The 22,054-nt window shown below is 42.3% G+C and overlaps 1 protein-coding gene across 1 annotated transcript in view; it reads right to left on the bottom strand.

Annotated features, from left to right (window-relative positions):
• Positions 1–15,775, bottom strand: part of OTULINL (OTU deubiquitinase with linear linkage specificity like) — a 110,338-nt gene extending 94,563 nt beyond the window's left edge. The window contains exon 1 of the mRNA XM_077267629.1: positions 15,531–15,775. Coding sequence (XP_077123744.1) covers positions 15,531–15,648 — 118 coding nt within the window. The 5' untranslated portion in view covers positions 15,649–15,775. The remainder of the gene's footprint in view (positions 1–15,530) is intronic.
• Between the last annotated feature and the right edge of the window lie 6,279 nt (positions 15,776–22,054).

Below are 22,054 nucleotides of genomic sequence, written 5' to 3'. Positions count from 1 at the left end.
CAGCTCATATGTCTGCACAAGAAGCAGAAGGCGCTCACAGAAGCGTGCAAACTAGCAGAAGGTAAGACTGTAAATATCTACACTGATTCCAGGTATGCTTTTGGCATTGCACACGATTATGGGCCTATCTGGAGAGCCAGGGCTTTCCTGACAGCAAATGGCCATCCCTTTAAACGTGCTGAGGCAGTCCAGCAACTTATGAATGCACTACAGCTCCCGACCCAAGCAGGCATTATAAAGGTAAAGGTACAAACCAAAGGCACTGGTGGACGGACAAAGGGTAACGCACTGGCAAGACCAGGCTGCCAAGAAAGCAGCAAGCACTCCTGTGGCCTCTAGAGTACATCACCTAGACACCCCACCATCTCCACTTGTGTTGAAAGACATCTTAGCCCGGTTACAAGAACAGGCAAGTAAGGAGGAGAAAAATAGGTGGCAAAAGATAGGGGCTTGCTCTGATACCGTCACTGGACTATGGGGGAGGGGTGAAAAGGTCTGCCTACCACAGGTACTGTACCCAATGATGGCACAGGTTCTGCACGAGAATGTGCACCACTCGAAGACGGCCATGTATGACACCCTACAGAAACAATGGATTGCCCCCCGGGTTTTCCACCTGCGCAGAAAGGCAGGTACAGAGCTGCATGATATGTGCCACACATAATCAGAGTAGGACAGTGAAAACCCCATCCAAGCACACTCCCCGGCCCTTTAACCAATTCCAGAGACTGCAGATTGATTATATTCAGTTACCCAGGGTAGGGATGTATGAGTATGTGTTGGTCTGCATTGATTTATTTTCAGGTTGGCCAGAAGCCTACCCAGTTGCCAAAGCTACGGCTAAGACAACGGCGAAGAAACTGATGGCTGAGATCATATGCAGGTATGGAGTTCCTGAAGTCATTGAAAGCGATCAGGGTTCCCATTTTACTGGAGAGATCATGTCAGAGGTAATGGCAGCACTGGGGGTAAGTCAAGCATTGCATACTCCATCCGTAGAGCAGTGGAAGAGTGGAGAGACTAAATGGAACTCTTAAGCTTAAAATCCAGAAGGCAATGGCAGAGACTGGTAAACCATGGACAGAATGCCTTCCTCTAGCTTTGTTTTCAGTAAGATATACCCCAAACAGGAAGACAGGACTGTCACCGTATGAGATTCTGTTTGGCAGGATCCCCAATTTTGAATGTTTCTTTCCACAACAGTTGCAACTCAAGTACCAGGACTTGACTAGCTATGTGCAGGCCTTACATGGACACCTTGCCAAAGTGCATTTAACTGTCTTCAGTTCTCTTCTAGACCCAGATAAGGTTTCTGGACACCATCCCTTTGTGCCAGGAGACCTGGTGTATGTGAAAAAGTTTGTGCGCAGAGATTGTCTCCAGCCGAGATTTGAAGGACCCCACACGGTGATCCCGGTCACCCCCCACTGCAGTAAAACTTGAAGGAAAGAGCACCTGGATCCACGCCTCATATTGTAAAAGAGACCGAACCAGTGTTTAGTCACAGTAGTGACTGAAGGGAAATGTTGCTGTTGTTTTTGATCCTGGAAATGGGGGCCATCCTCGCCCCTACCTCTTTGGTCCCTATTGTAAAAATAAGAATTCTGGTCCCACTATTCTCTGGGTAAACCTGACAGCCCTGGTGAATATCTGGCGATTTGATTTCTGTGATGTAGTCAAGTGCCTCAAGACTGAACGGGTGGTAAAGGGGATCATCCAGTTTTATATATGTGTTACCAGAAATGACAACAATAATTGTTATTATTGGACAGATGCTGCCTGGAATACGGGAGATGATTGGGGATATAACCCTAGCGAAGCCATGTTCCCTAAGGATGGGACGGGTAGGAGTCTTCGTGAGAGAATGCATCTAACAGCCCTTCTGCAACCACTTACGGGCTGTAAATGGGGTAAAAGTTGTCACCCCCTCCTCCTAAATCTCGAAAGCCCCAATCTGCTGACCTACAGACGTATGTACTGGGAAGGCATTATAATTATGTATTTAGTAGTGGATACCATGGGAATTTAGGCCATATACAGCTCCAGGATATTAGCTTCAGACCAACCAAAGTCCCCGTTACCAGTACAGCTAAGACAGGCCCAGGTGAGCGTTTGCAAAATGTAGTTAATGAAGTGATACCCATTCCAGCTCTCAGTTGGCAAGAAGTTTCCTCCATAGAAACACAAACAGCCCCAAGGAAAAACCTATGGTTAGAATGGGTGAGATACAATGTAAGAGTCCAGAATATCTCTGTAGGATGTATTGCTTGTGCTGCTGCGGATACACATCTGTACACACATGCATTGCTTTTCCTGATGACAACACCACCGCCTGTGTCATGAATTTGTTGAAAGGTTTGAAGTCCACTGATTGCCCAGACTACGTCCCACTAATTCATAAGGAACCTAAACTAAAGGTCCCAGGAGAAGTAACCGTATTAGCTGACAATTACACCTGCTATAATTCGCACGACACCACAGGTACACCAGTAGGGATTTTTGAGACAGGTTTCTGCAAGGAGAACAGTTCTCTAGATATTGACTTGCTAATCAAACATATATATTATATGTACGATATTTATTGGTTATGTGGAGACGGTAAGCTCCGTCCTAGGTTGCCTAATGCCTGGATAGGCCAATGCACCCCTGTTAAACTAGCTATGCAGTTCAAGATTTTACCTTGAGATCCAAAGACAGCTGATGAACCTACCAGAAAGAGGAGAAGTTTTGATCAGCTCCACATGAGTTATGAAGAAGATCCACTAGTATATATTGATGCTATTGGGGTGCCAAGGGGGGTGCCTGACCAGTTTAAAGCCCAGAACCAGATTTATGCCGGCTTTGCTTCTATAATTCCACAGGTGCAGATTAATAAAAATGTTGAATGGATCAATAATATATATTACAGTGAACAAAGATTTGTTAATTATAGCTGTGATGCCTTCCAGGGTATAGTTGAGGATTTGGGCCCTAACACTTGTATGACTCGTGCTGCAACCCGACCTAAGAGAATTACACTGAATCCTGTCCAGACAAGATCACATGCAGTGATATAAGAAGCTGACACAGGATTGTGGTTGGCGGATAGTGGGGACATTAACTTTTAGGAGTAGGCTGACAGTAATCCTTTTGGGAAGGAGCTGTAGACCAGCATGTCATGTCATGCCCCCACCACCAACCACATCAGGTAGGGTAAGACAGATACAGGAGTATTATCCCTGGAGGCCCTCTGACTAGCTAGCTACGCAAAAACAATTGGCTGACCCTGAGAACCAACCTTTCTCATTCTACAGACAAATAATGATCATATGATGGACGTATAAGTGCACCTGGGCAGGCCTAGGTAGTTAGTAAGCACAAAAACAGGTGACATGCTAGGACGCAAATTAAGATTTTCTACAAATGTGACTAAAGGAGAGAGTGTAGAGCTATACTTTGGACGGTTACAGCTGAAATGGGAAGACATGGAGTACAGTCCCATAAACCCACTTGATGTTAGAGTATTGGTGAATACATTCATTGACGGTATGACCAAAGACTTACGAGACGAAATATAGACAGCCAGACCTGAATGGAAAAATGTAGATCCGAAAGACCTGAAGGTTCCAAAAAGAAGTTGAACAAATTAGGACAATAAGATGACGTGTCATGTATGCTGGAGTAGACACATCTTTCTTCTCCAGTTGGTTAGGTGAGATCAAGGGATTCCTTCAATAAGTTTGTTTAGTACTAATTGCCTTCCTTATAATTGGATCAATAATTCTCTGTTGTGTTATTCCCTTGTATAAAAAGGTTATTGCCAAAGCAACTCCGACTGGCGCCTTCCTCAATCAAGAAGTAGACCCACCAGAGTACGATGGTACTGATCCAAGGGAGATCCCTAAGTATATTCCCCTCAAGAGAGTAGACAAAACCCCCCATTCTCAGATGATGCCAAGAGATTTAGTTTAGGGACAGTGGGAGAACTCCATGTGAGGTTAGTGAAGGGTTCAGCTGCCTGGAGGCCTCTCGCTAGGGGAGAGTTTCTGAGGTGTCTGGATGAAGAAATCCACCTCCCTTTTCCCATCACATGGACAGTCTCGAAGGATCTTTCTTTAAGGGAAAAACTTAGTGTTTAGGGGGGATTGTCAAGGTGAAAATATATTTTCTTATATACCTTTGTACTTTTATATATCTTATACTGTGAAACAATAAGTTTTCCCCTGCTAATGCAAATGTAATTGTATTTAAAGATGGCTGCCAGTGTTCAGTTTCGTTTCAGGTTAGTGACCGAAGGGTTAAGATTCATTTCTTTGGAAATCGAAACTTAAGGAATGTGAAGAAAAGGAGGATCCACCAGAAGATGTCAGAGCAAATCAGAAAGACTGAATGCTAGCTTAAACCCCGCCTAATGCACGCCTTCCCCTAACACTCAATATAGTATTGTGTATTCTAAAATAAAGCCAGTTGCTGTGACCGTTACACACATGTGTGTGGATCCACGAGCATGCACTGAGATTGAACCAGCTACCTGTCTGACTCATTCTTACCCGGTACCACATGCTTATAGTTTAATTTGGAATGACTGGTGAATGAGAGTTTATTGTCGTTTACGACCCCGACAATATCATGCTTCAAACATAAAGATACCAAATGTAAGTTTTTGGTGAAGAATCAACAACAAGTGGAACACAATTGTGAAGTTTAACGAAATGTATTGGTTATTTTAAATTTTGGTGGAAATTCAAAAACTGAAAAGTGGGGCGTGCTATATTATTCGGCCCCTTTACTTTCAGTGCAGCAAACTCACTCCAGAAGTTCATTGTGGATCTCAGAATGATCCAATGTTGTCCTAAATGCCTAATGATGATAAATATAATCCATCAGTGTGTAATCAAGTCTCCGTATAAATGCACCTGCTCTGTGAGAGTCTCAGGGTTCTGTTGAAGCACAGAGAGCACCATGAAGACCAAGGAACACAACAGGCAGGTCCATGATACTGCTGTGGAGAAGTTTAAAGCCAGATTTGGATACAAAATGATTTCCAAAACTTTAAACATCCCAAGGAGCACTGTGCAAGTGATCATATTGAAATGGAAGGAGTATCATACCACTGCAAATCTACCAAGACCCGGCCGTCCCTCTAAAATTTCATCTCAGACAAGGAGAAGACTGATCAGAGATGCAGCCAAGAGGCCCATGATCACTCTGGATGAACTACAGAGATCTACAGCTGAGGTGGGACAGTCTGTCCATAGGACAACAATCAGTCATACACTGCACAAATCTGGCCTTTATGGAAGAGTGGCAAGACGAAAGCCATTTCTCAAAGATATCCATAAAAAGTGTTGTTTAAAGTTTGCAACAAGCCACTTGGGAGACGCACCAAACATGTGGAAGAAGGTGCTCTGGTCAGATGAAACCAAAATCGAACTTTTTGGCAACAATGCCAAACAAAATGTTTGGCATAAAGGCAACTCAGATCACCCTGAACACACCATCCCCACGGGCAAACATGGTGGTGGCAGCATCATGGTTTGGGCCTGCTTTTCTTCAGCAGGGACAGGGAAGATGGTTAAAATTGATGGGAAGATGGATGGAGCCAAATACAGGACCATTCTTGAAGAAAACCTGTGGAGTCTGCAAAAGACCTGAGACTGGGACGGAGATTTGTCTTCCAACAAGACAATGATCCCAAACCTAAAGTAAACTCTACAATGGAATGGTTCACAAGTAAACTTATCCAGGTGTTAGAATGGCCAAGTCAAAGTCCAGACCTCAATCCAATCGAGAATCTGTGGAAAGAGCTTAAAACTGCTGTTCACAAACGATCTCCATCAAACCTCACTGAGCTCGAGCTGTTTGCCAAGGAAGGATGGGCAAGAATTTCAGTCTCTCGATGTACAAAACTGATAGAGACATACCCCAAGCGACTTGCAGCTGTAATCGCAGCAAAAGGTGGCGCAACAAACTATTAAGTTAAAGGGGCCGAATTATATTGCACGCCCCACTTTTCAGTTTTTGAATTTCCACAAAAATTTAAAATAACCAATAAATTTCGCTCAACTTCACAATTGTGTTCCGCTTGTGGTTGATTCTTCACCAAATATTTACATTTGGCATCTTTATGTTTGAAGCATTATAGGTGGGAAGAGGTTGAAAAGTTCTAGGGGGGCGAATACTTTCGCAAGGCACTATAAGTCCCCACTGCGCTCTGCATAACACACAAAAAAAGTTTTTATTACAGTGAAGGAAATAATTATTTGATCTGGATTTTAGTTTTGATATTCTATCTCTGAATGTTAAAATTAACCTACCCTTAAAGTTATAGACTGTTCATGTCTTCATTAGTGGGCAAATTTACAAAATCAGCAAGGAATCAAATAATTATTTCCCTCACTGTATGTACTCACCTACTGCGCGGTCCGATCCCATGGGTGTCCCTGGTCTTGAGCCAGCACCTCTTCTCTTTTTACATTTACTGTCTTCCTTCTTGCTTCATGTGGATAACACATCCTATGTCATCCACACAGTGTCCTCCATCATGCTCCCAGGCAGGCACACTTCCTTCTGCCTGAGCAAGGGCAGAGTAAAGTACTACAATGAGCATGTAATGAGAAAGAGAAAAAGCACTGTCTGAATGCTGTCTATGAGGGCTTACATGTTCTGGTCCTACTTTATATGGGAAAACATCTGGTTACAGGTTCCCGTTAACTCCTTCACCCCAAAGCTTGTTTTCACCTTCCTGACCAGGCCAAATTTTACAATTCTGACCACTGTCACTGTATGTGGTAATAACTCTGGAACGTTTCAATGGATCCCATTGATTCTGAGAATGTTTTCTCATGACATATTGTGCTTCATGTTAATGGCAAAATTTGTTTTATATGACTTGCACTTATTTGTGAAAATATCAGAAATTTGGAGAAAATTTAGAAAATGTAGCAATTTTCATACTGTTAATTTTCATGCCCTTAAACTAGAGAATTCTGTCACACAAAATAGTTAATAAATAACATTTCCCATGTGTCTACTTTACATCAGCATAACTTTTGAAACATAATTTTTTTGTTAGAAAGTTATAAGGATTAACAGGTGACCAGCGATTTCTAATTTTTCCAACACAATTTACATAACCTTTTTTTACGGACCACATGACATTTGAAGTGACTTTGAGGGAGCCTATATGACATAAATAACCAAAAGTGACACCATTCTAAAAACTGCACCCCTCACGGTGTTCAAAACCAAATTCAAGAAGTTTATTAACCTTTCAGGTGCTTCATATAAATTAATGAAATGTAGAAGGAAAAAATGTACATTTAATTTTCTTTCACGAGACCCAATTTTTTAAATTTCTGCAAGGGTAAGGGTATGTGCACAGTAGAAAGGGGAGCTCTGCGGATTTTTCCGAAGCAGATTTTAGAAATCCGCAGGTAAAAGGCACTGCTGTGGACCCGCAGCTGCAGATCCGCAGCAAAATCCGCAACGTGTGCACATAGCCTAATAGAAGAAACTGCACAACACATTTTAGGGTCTACTTTTTCCTGAGCATGTAGAAGCCCCATATGTGGGGGAAAATCACTCTTTGGGAACACGGCAGAGCTCAGAAGGAAAGGAGCGTCATTGGATTTTATGAATGTAAAATTTGCTGTCCATGTTGCGTTTGGAGAGCCCCTGATGTGCCTGAAAGGGAAACCGATCTCAAGTGACACCATTTTGGAAGCTAGACCCCCTCAAGGAACTTATCTAGATGTGTGGTGAGCACCTTGAACCCCCACGTGCTTCACAGAAATGTATAACGTTAAGCCTGTGGAAATGGAAAAAAAATAATTTTTCCCACAAAAATGTTTTTTTTAGCCAAAAATTTGGCATTTTCACAAGGGTAACAGGAGAAATTGCACCATACAATTTGTTGCGAAATTTCTCCTGAGTATGCTGATAACTCTTATGTCACATGTAATCCAGCGCACTACACTGAGCACTTAAATTGGGGTTTCCATATAAGTCTCTGAGTGACGTGATTCAGATGAAACTCCGAGGGATCCATTCACTATAATGAAACGGCAGAGTTACTCTGGACTCAGTCTGGCCTCTGTTCAGTGTTTTTTTTTTTGGAGAAGTTACCAAAACTGTGGCAGACAGCACTGTTATGCAATCCTAAAAAGACTGACACCGCCAGATCACAGGTCCTATGGCGTCCACAGTGCCTTCATCTGCCTCATTATAGGGAATCTACTGCTGGGGGTTCTATCTGAATCACACTTTTCAGAGATTTACACTTAAACCTTGGTGTAAGTGCTCAGTGCAGAGCACAGGATAAATGTGCACTGAGCCTTCCTGTGATCTTTGGAAGGCAGAATGAAAACAAACAAACAAAAAAAATCAACAGCATGTGAATTGTTCAAAAACCTACAGGAAACAAAATGAGCAAAAACCCTACTGTAGCTAAATAAGTAAAAAGCAAAAGTGCATTTAAATAACACAGAGTTCTTAGTAATACTGTTTTTGATCAAAAATAGCATAAGCCATCCCACCATCGACAAGGTGACTCTGATCGGGACGGTCCTAGGCTGTTTAATATTAAAACCCTTATCATGTGTCAAAGTTGACCTCAGTGTGTGAATAAGGGCAGACAAATGGATCGGGTCCCAACCAGTGAACACCAATCTGGGGAAGCCTTTAAGTGTAATTTCCCGCTCAGAAAAGGGAGGCCACACCCCAGTTTCCACAGAGTGTGAATTGGTTTTATTTATTTTTTATGCCGTTCCTCGTGCGGTATAAGGGATTAGACGACTTTATTCTTTGGGTCGATGCGATTACAGCAATACCAGATTTATATGGGGTTTTTATGTTTGCCTGCTGTCACACACTAAAAAACGCTTTTTATTGTAAAAACAACTTTGTGCATCCCCATGTATAGACAGCTATAATTCTTCCACATTTCAGCCAACAGTGTTATGTGAGGGCTTGTTTTTTCTAGGACGAGCTGACGTTTTGATTGGTACCGTTTTCGGTCACATGATATATTTTTTTTATCACTTTCTAGTCCGATTTTTGGGAAGCAGAATGTACCAAAACCAACAATTCAGGAATTATTTTTCGGGGGAATGTGGTTAAATTGATATAGCAGATTTATTCTTCAGGTGAGTACGATTACAGCGATAGCATATTTATTTTATGCTTTGGGGTTTTTACGCAATAAAAATTATCTTTATTGAAAAAAGAGTTAGTTTTGCATCGCTTCATTCTGAGAGCTATAAGTTTTTTATTTTTCCACTGACAGAGCTGTAGGGATGGCTTGTTTTCAGAACACCATTTTTATTTACATTTGTCTCTTTGATCTCGTTTTGTTCCACTTTTTGTTCGGTGGTATGATGACAAAGCATAGTTTTTTGCCTTGGTTTTTTTTTGTTTTTTAAATGGTGTTCACTGAAGGGGTTAACTGGTGGGACAGTTTTAGAGGGCGGGTTATTCCAGAAGTGGCAATACCAAATTTGTGTACTTTTTTGCCTTATTTTTACTTTTACATAAATAAATGTATTTATTGGATTCATATTTTTCCTTGTTTTTGTTCTTTAGTTTCTGATTTTTTTTTAATATGTTTACATTTATATTTTTATTAACTTTTTTTTTTACTTTTTTTTTTTACATTGTCCCAGAATGGGATATCAACTTTCCCTTCCTGATTACTGATCGAATTCTCTGGAAACGTCTGCATTTCAGAGCATTAGATCAGCGTCTCACATGCAGGGAAGAGGCGTTTCAGCTGCTGCTCTGAGCAGGAACTTACAGGCCTCCGTCCCTGGGTGACCCTGTGGCAGTCTTTGGGCCTGGACAAACAACAAAGAAAGTAGCGTGTAAAGGCAAGGATCACCATTGAATATACAAGATTTAACAAAATTATCTTTATTCAAAATTAGACAAGCAAAGCAAGACATGATTTAAAAACAATTAAAAAACCCAAAGGTTTATAGAGGAACAACAACAACAAAGGAAGGTCATATAAGTACCCTCCAGACTCCTTCACTATATGCACCGGGAGTGTGCTGAGGTCAGGCACACTATACAGAAAAAAAACTCATATAAACAGTACAAAATATACAAAGCTCAAAAAAACCTCCAAAATTACAAAATATGAAAATACATCCTTTGACTGTAAATAATTGAACCCCTTTAAAGGGAATATAATAATTCCTGAGAATGGAAAGAGTAAGGAAACCATCCCTATCCCATCTTTTGGCCTGGGGTCACCATGGAGACCATTAGCCCAATGCGATTGCTCCTGTGTTGTGCCAATGGGAGCCCTCTGCGATGCCCTGCAATGTCGCTGTTACTATTGACAGCAGCATCAGAAGGGCTATACGCAGGCAATCAGTGAAAGCATCAATCATGGGCGTTGCTGCAGGGTTTCAGCTCTCAGAGAGATGTGTTTGCCTAAATGTGGACAGTGTTGACAAATCTCTCAATGCCATATTCTTAATGGGTGGTAAATAGTGATGAGCGAGTGTGCTCGTTACTCGAGATTTCGGAGCATGCTCGGGTGGTCTCCGAATATTTTGGACTTGCTCATAAATTATGTTTGAGTCGCCACAGCTGCATGATTGGCGGCTGTTAGACAACCTGAATACGTTTGGGGATTCCCTGCTTGTTAGGGAAGACCACCTGAGCATGCTCGGAAATCTCGAGTAACGAGCACTCTCGCTCATCACTAGTGGTAAATAGTACACTCTGGAAATTAGTTGGAATGTGTACAATTACCTGATGAGTTACGTATTTCTCACATTTTAGTCAAAGTGGGTGTTCTCTGAATCCCAGCCAAGTCTGGAGGTTCATTCCCTCATTGTATCATTTATTTTCGATGTGTTTACATATTTTAAGTCTTATCATCGAGATTCCTTACATTCAGTACATACAACTACAACTGGAAAGATTTTATTACTATAAAATCAGGAAAACTGTAAAGAATGAGAAATATGTATAAGTAAACAGAAACTAAAATAAATGTGTATCTTAGACTAACCTTATATGTGTATTTCTATAATTGATTATAGGACGGAAACTTTTAAACTAGATGAGTGGAGAGACAAACAAGGTAAACAATAGTATCTGAAACAACTACTATGTGGGTATTCCAATCTTGTGTGGTATTAAAAGGGTTTTCCCCACAAACAAAGTTGATTTTAATCAATAGATCTTGGAATAATAATAATTTCCACAATTTGATGTGATTAAATAAAATGTTCCTGTGCTGAGATAATCTTATAAATGTGCGCCTGCTGTGTACTGTGTAATGGCTGTGTCTGACCGTACAGGGACATGGTCTGATCATACCACAGCGCATGGGCAGAGGGGACACAAAAGAGTATACAGACAGCACACAGCATAACAGCTGGTTCTTTCTGTGAGGTAAAACAGTGTTTTTAAATAGCCAGGGAAATGTTTTACCTCACAGAAAACAGCAGCTGTGATCCCCTGCAGTAATTTCTCAATACTCTTGCCCTCCCAAGAGATGAGGTATGATCACACCATGTTCCTGCATGGTCAGACACAGCCGCGCTTTCAGTATAGCGGACACCTTTCTAATATTAACCTGCAAATTTACAATTTACCTGCAAGTTAATAGCGATATCAGGTGTGACAGGTTCCTTTTAAGATTGACTACTGAAAACCCCAACAATCATGAGATCAAAGCGACAAGCAATTGAACCTGGACAGTGATGCTACTGGCCACTTGTTATGCAAGTCAATGCAAAACAGCTCCATTAACTCTTTTAGACACCTCCTGCTGCACATCCCCCGTAGAGTTGGTGCAGAAATCAAGGAGCGTGGGCCTAGCTAAACCAGGAAAAACTAGATAAAATAAAAATATAGTCGGTCTCTGAGGTATATCTGAAGTCGGTCTCTGTGGTATTTCTGAAGTCGGTCTCCGGTCTCTGTGGTATATCTGAAGTCGGTCTCCGGTCTCTGTGGTATATCTGAAGTCGGTCTCCGGTCTCTGTGGTATATCTGAAGTCGGTCTCCGGTCTCTGCGGAATATCTGAAGTCGGTCTCTGCTGTATATCTGAAGTCGGTCTCTGCGGTATATCTAAAGTCTGTCTCTGCGGTATATCTGAAGTCGGTCTCTGCGGTATATCTAAAGTCGGTCTCTGCTGTATATCTGAAGTCGGTCTCTGCTGTATATCTGAAGTCGGTCTCTGCGGTATATCTGAAGTCGGTCTCTGCGGTATATCTAAAGTCGGTCTCTGCGGTATTTCTGAAGTCTGCCTTTGCTGTATATCTGAAGTCTGCCTCTGCGGTATATCTTAAATCTGCCTCTGCGGTATATCTGAAATCTGCCTCTGTGGTATATCTGAAGTCAGTCTCTGCGGTATATCTGAAGTCAGTCTCTGCGGTATATCTGAAGTCGGCCTCAGCGGTATATCTGATGTCAGTCTCTGCGGTATATCTGAAGTCAGTCTCTGCGGTATATCTGAAGTCGGTCTCTGCGGTATATCTGAAGTCGGCCTCAGCGGTATATCTGATGTCAGTCTCTGCGGTATATCTGAAGTCAGTCTCTGCGGTATTTCTGAAGTCGGTCTCTGCGGTATATCTGAAGTCGGTCTCTGCGGTATATCTGAAGTCTGTCTCTGCGGTATATCTGAAGTCTGTCTCTGCTGTATATCTGAATTCGGTCTTTGCGGTATATCTTAAGTCTGCCTCCGCTGTATATCTGAAGTCTTCCTCTGCTGTATAAAGAGTTGGTCTCTGCTGTATACGGAATCAGTCTCTGCTGTATACAGAGTCGGTCTCTGCTTTATACAGAGTCGGTCTCTGCTGTATACGGAGTCAGTCTCTGCTGTATACGTAGTTTGTCTCTACTGTATATATAGTCTGTCTCTGCTGTATTCAGAGTCTGTCTCTGCTGTATACGGAGTTGGTCTCTGCTGTATACAGAGTCTGTCTCTACTGTATTCAGAGTCTGTCTCTGTGGTATATATAGTCTGTCTCTGCTGTATTCATAGTCAGTCTCTGCTGTTTACAGAGTCTGTCTCTGCTGTTTACAGAGTCTGTCTCTGCTGTTTACAGAGTCGGTCTCTGCTGTATACAGAGTCGGTCTCTGCTGTTTACAGAGTCGGTCTCTGCTGTTTACAGAGTCGGTCTCTGCTGTTTACAGAGTCTGTCTCTGCTGTTTACAGAGTCTGTCTCTGCTGTTTACAGAGTCGGTCTCTGCTGTTTACAGAGTCGGTCTCTGCTGTTTACAGAGTCGGTCTCTGCTGTATACAGAGTCGGTCTCTGCTGTATACAGAGTCTGTCTCTACTGTATTCAGAGTCTGTCTCTGTGGTATATATAGTCTGTCTCTGCTGTATTCATAGTCAGTCTCTGCTGTTTACAGAGTCTGTCTCTGCTGTTTACAGAGTCTGTCTCTGCTGTTTACAGAGTCGGTCTCTGCTGTATACAGAGTCGGTCTCTGCTGTTTACAGAGTCGGTCTCTGCTGTTTACAGAGTCGGTCTCTGCTGTTTACAGAGTCTGTCTCTGCTGTTTACAGAGTCGGTCTCTGCTGTATACAGAGTCGGTCTCTGCTGTTTACAGAGTCTGTCTCTGCTGTTTACAGAGTCGGTCTCTGCTGTTTACAGAGTCTGTCTCTGCTGTTTACAGAGTCTGTCTCTGCTGTTTACAGAGTCGGTCTCTGCTGTATACAGAGTCGGTCTCTGCTGTATACAGAGTCGGTCTCTGCTGTATACGGAGTCAGTCTCTGCTGTATACGTAGTTTGTCTCTGCTGTATATATAGTCTGTCTATGCTGTATACGGAGTCGGTCTCTGCTGTATACAGAGTCGGTCTCTGATGTATAGAGTCTGTCTCTGCTGTATACAGAGTCTGTCTCTGCTGTATACAGAGTCTGTCTCTGCTGTATACAGAGTCTGTCTCTGCTGTATACAGAGTCTGTCTCTGCTGTATACAGAGTCTGTCACTGCTGTATACAGAGTCTGTTTCTGCTGTATACAGAGTCTGTCTCTGTGGTATATATAGTCTGTCTCTGCTGTATTCAGAGTCAGTCTCTGCTATATACAGAGTCTGTCTCTGCTGTATACAGAGTTTGTCTCTGCTGTATATAGTCTTTCTCTGCTGTATACAGAGTCTGTCTCTGTGGTATATATAGTCTGTCTCTGCGGTATTCATAGTCAGTTTCTGCTGTTTACAGAGTCTGTCTCTGCTGTTTACAGAGTCTGTCTCTGCTGTTTACAGAGTCAGTCTCTGCTGTATACAGAGTCGGTCTCTGCTGTATACAGAGTCGGTCTCTGCTGTATACAGAGTCAGTCTCTGCTGTATACGTAGTTTGTCTCTGCTGTATATATAGTCTGTCTCTGCTGTATTCAGAGTCTGTCTCTGCTGTATAGAGTCTGTCTCTGCTGTATACAGAGTCTGTCTCTGCTATATACAGAGTCTGTCTCTGTTGTATACATAGTCTCTCTCTGCTGTATTCAGAGTCTGTCTCTGCTGTATAGAGTCTGTCTCTGCTGTATACAGAGTCTGTCTCTGCTGTATACAGAGTCAGTCTCTGCTATATACAGAGTCTGTCTCTGCTGTATACAGAGTTTGTCTCTGCTGTATATAGTCTTTCTCTGCTGTATACAGAGTCTCTCTCTACTGTATTCAGAGTCTGTCTCTGGTATATATAGTCTATCTCTGCTGTATTCATAGTCAGTCTCTGCTGTTTACAGAGTCTGTCTCTGCTGTTTACAGAGTCTGTCTCTGCTGTATACAGAGTCGGTCTCTGTGGTATATATAGTCTGTCTCTGTTGTATACAGAGTCTGTCTCTGCTGTATATAGTCTTTCTCTGCTGTATACAGAGTCTGTCTCTGCTGTATACAGAGTCTGTCTCTGTGGTATATATAGTCTGTCTCTGCTGTATACAGAGTCTGTCTCTGCTGTATACATAGTCTCTCTCTGCTGTATTCAGAGTCTGTCTCTGCTGTATTCAGAGTCTGTCTCTGCTGTATAGAGAGTCTTTCCCTGCTGTATACAGAGTCTGTCTCTGTTGTATACAGAGTCTGTCTCTGCTGTATATAGAGTCTGTCTCTGCTGTATACAGAGTCGGTCTCTGCTGTATACAGAAAAAAGGGTCACAGCGCTCCATCCAGGTGAAGTATATACAAAAGAGTTTATTATGCCATCAAAGCAAGCGACGTTTCGACCTGAGCAGGTCTTTATCAAGCATGCATGCATGCTGTATACAGAGTCGGTCTCTGCTGTATACAGAGTCGGTCTCTGCTGTATAGTCTGTCTCTGCTGTATACAGAGTCTGTCTCTGCTGTATATAGTAGAGTCTGTCTCTGCTGTATATGGAGTCGGTCTCTGCTGTATATGGAGTCGGTCTCTGCTGTATACAGAGTTGGTCTCTGCTGTATACAGAGTCGGTCTCTGCTGTATACAGAGTCGGTCTCCGCTGTATACAGAGTCGGTCTCTGCTGTATACGGAGTCGGTCTCTACGGTCTCATACAGTCCGTCCATTTCCAGGTACCCCACTACTTGGCTGATTTCGGGGGCGCCTCCTCACCGCTCACCTGTGGATGTGCTCGGCAGACGCAAGCGGTGGTGCTGGGCTGGAGAGCCGGCTGCAGTGTGGTGGCGATGATGCGGCATCTCTTTGTGCTGGTCGTCCTCTGTACCAGACGTCGCCATGTCACAGGCAGCGCGATTACTAAATCTGCACAGAAGTTTTCAGCACATTAGGATGTAGTTACGACATGGGGCTGCAGCCGCTCCTCAGCACAGCAGCAGGACGGGCAGGGGGAGAACTTCCTACTTGTGTTTTTTCTTCACTCATACCGTCTTTTGTTTTGCTTGGCAGCCAATGGCAGGGTGCTGGGCGGCTCTGACTGCGCACCGCCCCTCAATTAGGGCCACTTTTAACTTGTGATATTGTGAAGAAGCAGCTATCTGGCAGGAAGCTGCAGTTCTGCTGATTAGCGGCTGTACATTCATGTTCCTGGCAGGGATACAGGACTTGTTACATCCTGACTATTGCTGGTTATATACTGAGTGTGCGGAGACGCTTCACGCCAGAGCATTAACAAGTGCACGAAAAGCACCGATTACAAGAATATCATGGAGCGGCAGTTACAGGGCCAGCCACTGAACTATTACTTGTGGAGTTTGATGGTAAACATCAAGTCTTTGCCCCCACAGTATACAGGTGCTTCTCACACAAATAGAATATCATCAAAAAGTTAATTTATTTCAGTTCTTCAATGCAAAAAGTGAAACGCATATATTATATACAGTCATTACAAACAGAGTGAGCTATTTCAATTGTTTATTTCTGTTAATGTTGATGATTATGGCTTACAGCCAATGAAAACCCAAAAGTCATTATCTCAGTAGATTAGAATACTCTCTAACACCAGCTTGAAAATGATTTTAAAATCTGAAATGTATGTTCAGTAAATGCACTCAATACTTTAGTCAGGGCTCCTTTTGCATCAATTACTGCATCAATGCGGCGTGGCATGGAGGCAATCAGCCTGTGGCGCTGCTGAGGTGTTATGGAAGCCCAGGTTGCTTTGATAGCAGCCTTCAGCTTGTCTGCATTGTTGGGTCTGGTGTCTCTCATCTTCCTCTTGACAATACCACATAGACTCTCTACGGGGTTAAGGTCAGGCATGCTGGAGATTGAGTGCATTTATTGAACATACATTTCAAAGTATTCTAATTTACTGAGATAATCATCAATATTAACAAATATAAAATAGATCACTGTTTGTAATGACTCTAATATATGAGTTTTACTTTTTGTATTGAAGAACTGATATGAATTAACTTTTTGATGATATTCTAATTTTGTGAGATGCACCTGTACAGTCTCTGAAGACGTAGTAGGACTGTCTAGTTTATGTGGTCCACACAAATATTAATAAATGGGCTGTCCAGGACACGTCCGACTAACAGTATCAGATTGGTAGGGGTCCAGCTGTTGTCATTCCCACCATCAGCAAGCCTCCGGGCCACCGGAAGTGATCAGTGCATGCTCTCAGGAACCCATCACTCCTTATACTGTAGCTGCCTTTCTCAAGGACTACAGGTCCACCCCAACTGAAGCAAATTGGAGCTAAGCTGCTGTACCTGTGAGTGTGGCTGTGGTGTTCTAGACCTGCACACTGCATACATCAGTCCTCTGTAAAACCTTCTGACCTATCCCATGGACATAGACAGGCACATGGGTGTACAAGGGCACAACTTAGTTTAAAGGGAATCTGTCAGCAGGATTTCACTCTCCACACTATTTATATCTCTTTCAAAGACAAGTCCAGAAGCACCTTTATATAGCCAGAGGGTTCCTCCACTACTGAGAAAACGTGTGAATTGATATACAAATGAGGCTGTAAATCTGAAGCCTCTGTCACTCCAGCTCTAATACCCACCCATCTGACCTTAAGAAAGGCACCCTGTTGTGTCGATACGCGTGGGTCTAGCACCTACTCTGCCTGACTATTCTGCCACATGGGGAGCGACAATGACCTTAGAATAGGGTGAAGTATTTGGTCTTACTGGTTCAATGGTATCTCAAGTGGCAGTCTCTCTATCTTTTTGCCTCATTTTGTCTTTTGCCTTTTTTTGCAATTTTCATGGACCATTATATCCATATGGGTCTAAATTATTATCTGGTAATTGTGATAAGGGTATTATGTTGCTTATGTGTCAGCGGTTTGCACATTACTTGTTAACTTCATTAATTTAAATCTCTGCTTAATGAGGTCCTTGCAGCTGACTGGTTTCATATAACCCTCTATGGGTTTGAATATCTAAAACTTACTATATTATAGCAGCAGGTATATTTTGTATATATTTCGTGATTGCTACCAGCCTGCATTTATTTATTCTTATCTGCAAATCTTTGCATCGGGCTACTATTTAGAGGTTTGTTAACTATCAAATATTATGGCATGTAGGACTCTGTTGTATTGTACACATCATTTGTATGACCCATACTCTTGATTGTAATCGGAGTTGTGCATTTTTTAAATGTCAAAAACACAACAAAATTCACCCTAGCGAATTCATGTCCACAAATAACCATATAACCAATGTCAAAAGTGAAAATATATCAAATAATCACATAAAAAATATATATATGTTAAAAAATGATTTTATTACCAAAATTTATTACAAAAAAGAAGAAAAGACAACAAATAATACTACATTATATTACAAAATGTATAATTAATGAGAAGACCAGATCCATATAATAAAAAAGGTACTAGAAAAATATATAATTCATATACATATATGTGACCTTCCAAAGTGCAAAAACAAAAACCAATAGATGGCGCTACAATAGGCCTTCTATCCCAATAAAGTGCATATGCATCAATAATAATAGTCTAACCCAGACAACTAAAGTGCATAAATCTCTGGAAAAATACTAGTACCAGTGTGAAGATGATCTGTGGCCCTCCAGGACTCCGACCCCAACGTACGTTTCACCTGAGTGGCTTTTTCAAGGCTGAAGAACCTGGAGTGGGGAATTGCAGTATTGAGACTAAAGAACACCTGGCAGTGGAGAATTTGCAGTGTTCAGGCTAAAGAACAGCTGGCAGTGGAGAATTTGCAGTGTTCAGGCTAAAGAACAGCTGGCAGTGGAGAATTGCAGTGTTGAGGCTGAAGAAATTGAAGTGGAGAAATGCAGTGTTGAGTATGAAGAAACAAAAGTGGAGAACTGCATTGTTGAAGCAGCTGACCAATCCCTACAGTTCCCATTATTAGGGAACTGAGTCTGCCATACTGCTTTGGCTATGCAGTGAATGCAAGGCCTGCCCTTCACCAAAGTTACACGCACCCCAATAACCCTTGGAACAGATGTCCTGCATGGACATATGAAACCAAGTTCCCAGTAGTCATTTGGCACTCCCAGACTGTTTGCTCCTGCATTGAATGCAAAGCCTGCCCTGCACCAAATTCACACGCACCCCAATAAGACTTTGAACCCACGTACTGGATGGCCACAGGAAAACCAAGTTCACATTATTCAGTTAGCACTCCCATACTGTTTGCTCATGCACTGAATGCAAGGCCTGCCCTGCACCAAATTCACACGCACCCCAATAAGCCTTTGAACCCACATACTGGATGGCCACAGGAAAACCAAGTTCACATTATTCATTTGGTACTGCCATACTGTTAGCTTATGCATTGAATGCAAGGCCTGCCCTTCACCAAATTCACACGCACCCCAATAAGCCTTTGAACCAAGTACTGGATGGCCACAGGAAAACCAAGTTCACATTATTTATTTGGTACTGCCATACTGTTTTCTAAGGCCTGCCCTGCACCAAATTCACGCACACCCCAATGATCTACTGGTGGTGTCTTAACAGATGTGGAGGACAGCCAGAAAAATGTTTTCCCAGTTTAAAGGAGCAGGTCTACTCTACTTGTAATGCCCATACACTAAGTGTAAGTACCGAAAAACATTTCCCCCTGGGGGGTACGCATCAACCTACTGTATAAACATTTTTTATAATGGCATCATAAACATCCTTGCCAATAGTAATGTGGCTGTTGCATCACGGAACATGTTAACCCTGGTGATCTACTGGTGGTGTCTTAACAGATGAGGAGGACATGGTGGGAGGAAGGAGGATCAGGGTGAGAAATATGCGGTCCAGACTCACGGCTACTTGACTGAGTGGAAGACATGGTGTTGGTGATGGTGGCAAAGTGACTGCAAGCATTATCCACTATCCAACCAACAACCTTTTGACACTGCTTTGGGTTCAATAGTGGTGTGCTGCGGTCCCCTAGTAATTGGGACAGGAAGGTCGAGTGAGAAGATGTGGGTGGTTGTTGTGGCTCAATTTCAGCTTGCCTATGGCCTGCGCCTCTGCATGCACCATCAGCATCACGTCCACTTCCCTGTCTCTTGCCACGTGCCTTGCCCATTTTAAATAGACTTCCACGTTCACTACAAATGGCTGAATTTGGAGCAAACCTATACAGTACAGACCAAAAGTTTGGACACACCTTCTCATTAAAAGATTTTTCTGTATTTTCATGACTATGAAAATTGTACATTCACACTGAAGGCATCAAAACTATGAATTAACACATGTGGAATTATATACTTAATACACAAGTGTGAAACAACTGAAATTATGTCTTATATTCTAGGTTCTGCAAATTAGCCACCTTTTGCTTTGATGACTGCTTTGCACACTCTAGGCATTCTCTTGATGAGCTTCAAGAGGTAGTCACCGGGAATGGTTTTCAATTCACAGGTGTGGCCTGTCAGCTTTAATAAGTGGGATTTATTGCCTTATAAATAGTGTTGGGACCATCAGTTGTGTTGTGCAGAAGTCTGGTGGATACACAGCTGATAGTCCTACTGAATAGACTGTTAGAGTTTGTATCATGGCAAGAAAAAAGCAGCTAAGTAAAGAAAAACGAGTGGCCATTATTACTTTAAGAAATGAAGGTCAGTCAGTCTGAAAAATTGGGAAAACTTTGAAAGTGTCCCGAAGTGCAGTTGCAAAAACCATCAAGCGCTACAGAGAAACTGGCTCACATGAGGACCGCCCCAGGAAAGGAAGACCAAGAGTCACCTCTGCTTCTGAGGATAAGTTTATCCGAGTCACCAGCCTCAGAAATCGCAGGTTAACAGCAACTCAGATTAGAGACCAGGTCAATGCCACACAGAAGTCTAGCAGCAGACACATCTCTACAACAACTGTTAAGAGGAGACTTTGTGCAGCAGGCCTTCATGGTATAATAGCTGCTAGGAAACCACTGCTAAGGACAGGCAACAAGCAGAAGAGACTTGTCTGGGCTAAAGAACACAAAGAATGGACATTAGACCAGTGGAAATCTGTGCTTTGGTCTGATGAGTCCAAATTTGAGATCTTTGGTTCCAACCACAGTGTCTTTGTGTGATGCAGAAAAGGTGAACGGATGGACTCTACATGCCTGGTTCCCACCATGAAGCATGGAGGAGGAAGTTTGATAGTGTGGGGGTGCTTTGCTGGTGACACTGTTGGGGATTTATTCAAAATTGAAGGTATACTGAACCAGCATGGCTATCACTGCATCTTGCAGCGGCATGCTATTCCATCCGGTTTGCGTTTAGTTGGACCATCATTTATTTTTCAACAGGACAATGACCCCAAACACACCTCCAGGCTGTGTAAGGGCTATTTGACCAAGAAGGAGAGTGATGGGATGCTACGCCAGATGACCTGGCCTCCACAGTCACCAGACCTGAACCCAATCAAGATGGTTTGGGGTTAGCTGGACCGCAGAGTGAAGGCAAAAGGGCCAACAAGTGCTAAGCATCTCTGGGAACTCCTTCAAGATTGTTGGAAGACCATTCCCAGTGACTACCTCTTGAAACTCATCAAGAGAATGCCAAGAGTGTGCAAAGCAGTCATCAAAGCAAAAGGTGGCTACTTTGAAGAACCTAGAATATAAGACATAATTTCAGTTGTTTCACACTTGTTTATTAAGTATATAATTACACGTGTTAATTCATAGTTTTGATGCCTTCAGTGTGAATGTACAATTTTCATAGTCATGAAAATACAGAAAAATCTTTAAATGAGAAGGTGTGTACAAAGTTTTGGTCTGTACTGTATGTGATCAGTGTGCGTAAAAACCACAGTTTAAAATATATGGACTGTAGGTAACAATTCTTTTTATTTTTACCAAACTTGTAAATAACTAGGGTAAGACACAGCAAAAACATTTGAATAGGGCCCTCAAATGCCACAAGTTTTAGCCCACAGATAGGTGTGGCATTTGATAGAGAGATACCACACTGTTCAATATGTTTCCTTTTTTTTTTCTTTTTTATAGAAAAATACTGTATAGAACCAGGGTAACAGCACCAAAAAAGGTAAATCTAGGCCTGAAATGCCCAAATTTGTAGACAGCAGATAGATCGGGTGTCTGACACAGATACCACACTGTTCAATATGTGGCCTGTATTTTTGTTTTTTTTACAGAAAAATACTGTATAGAATTAGGGTAAGACACAGCAAAACAGTTGAATAGAGCCCTCAAATGCCACAATTTTTAACCCACAGATAGAAGTGGCGTT

This window comes from Ranitomeya variabilis, chromosome 6, assembly GCF_051348905.1.
Source record: "Ranitomeya variabilis isolate aRanVar5 chromosome 6, aRanVar5.hap1, whole genome shotgun sequence".
NCBI classification, from domain to species: domain Eukaryota; kingdom Metazoa; phylum Chordata; class Amphibia; order Anura; family Dendrobatidae; genus Ranitomeya; species Ranitomeya variabilis.
Note: the sequence above shows the minus strand (reverse complement) of the source record. Positions and strands in the feature narration are given on the sequence as shown.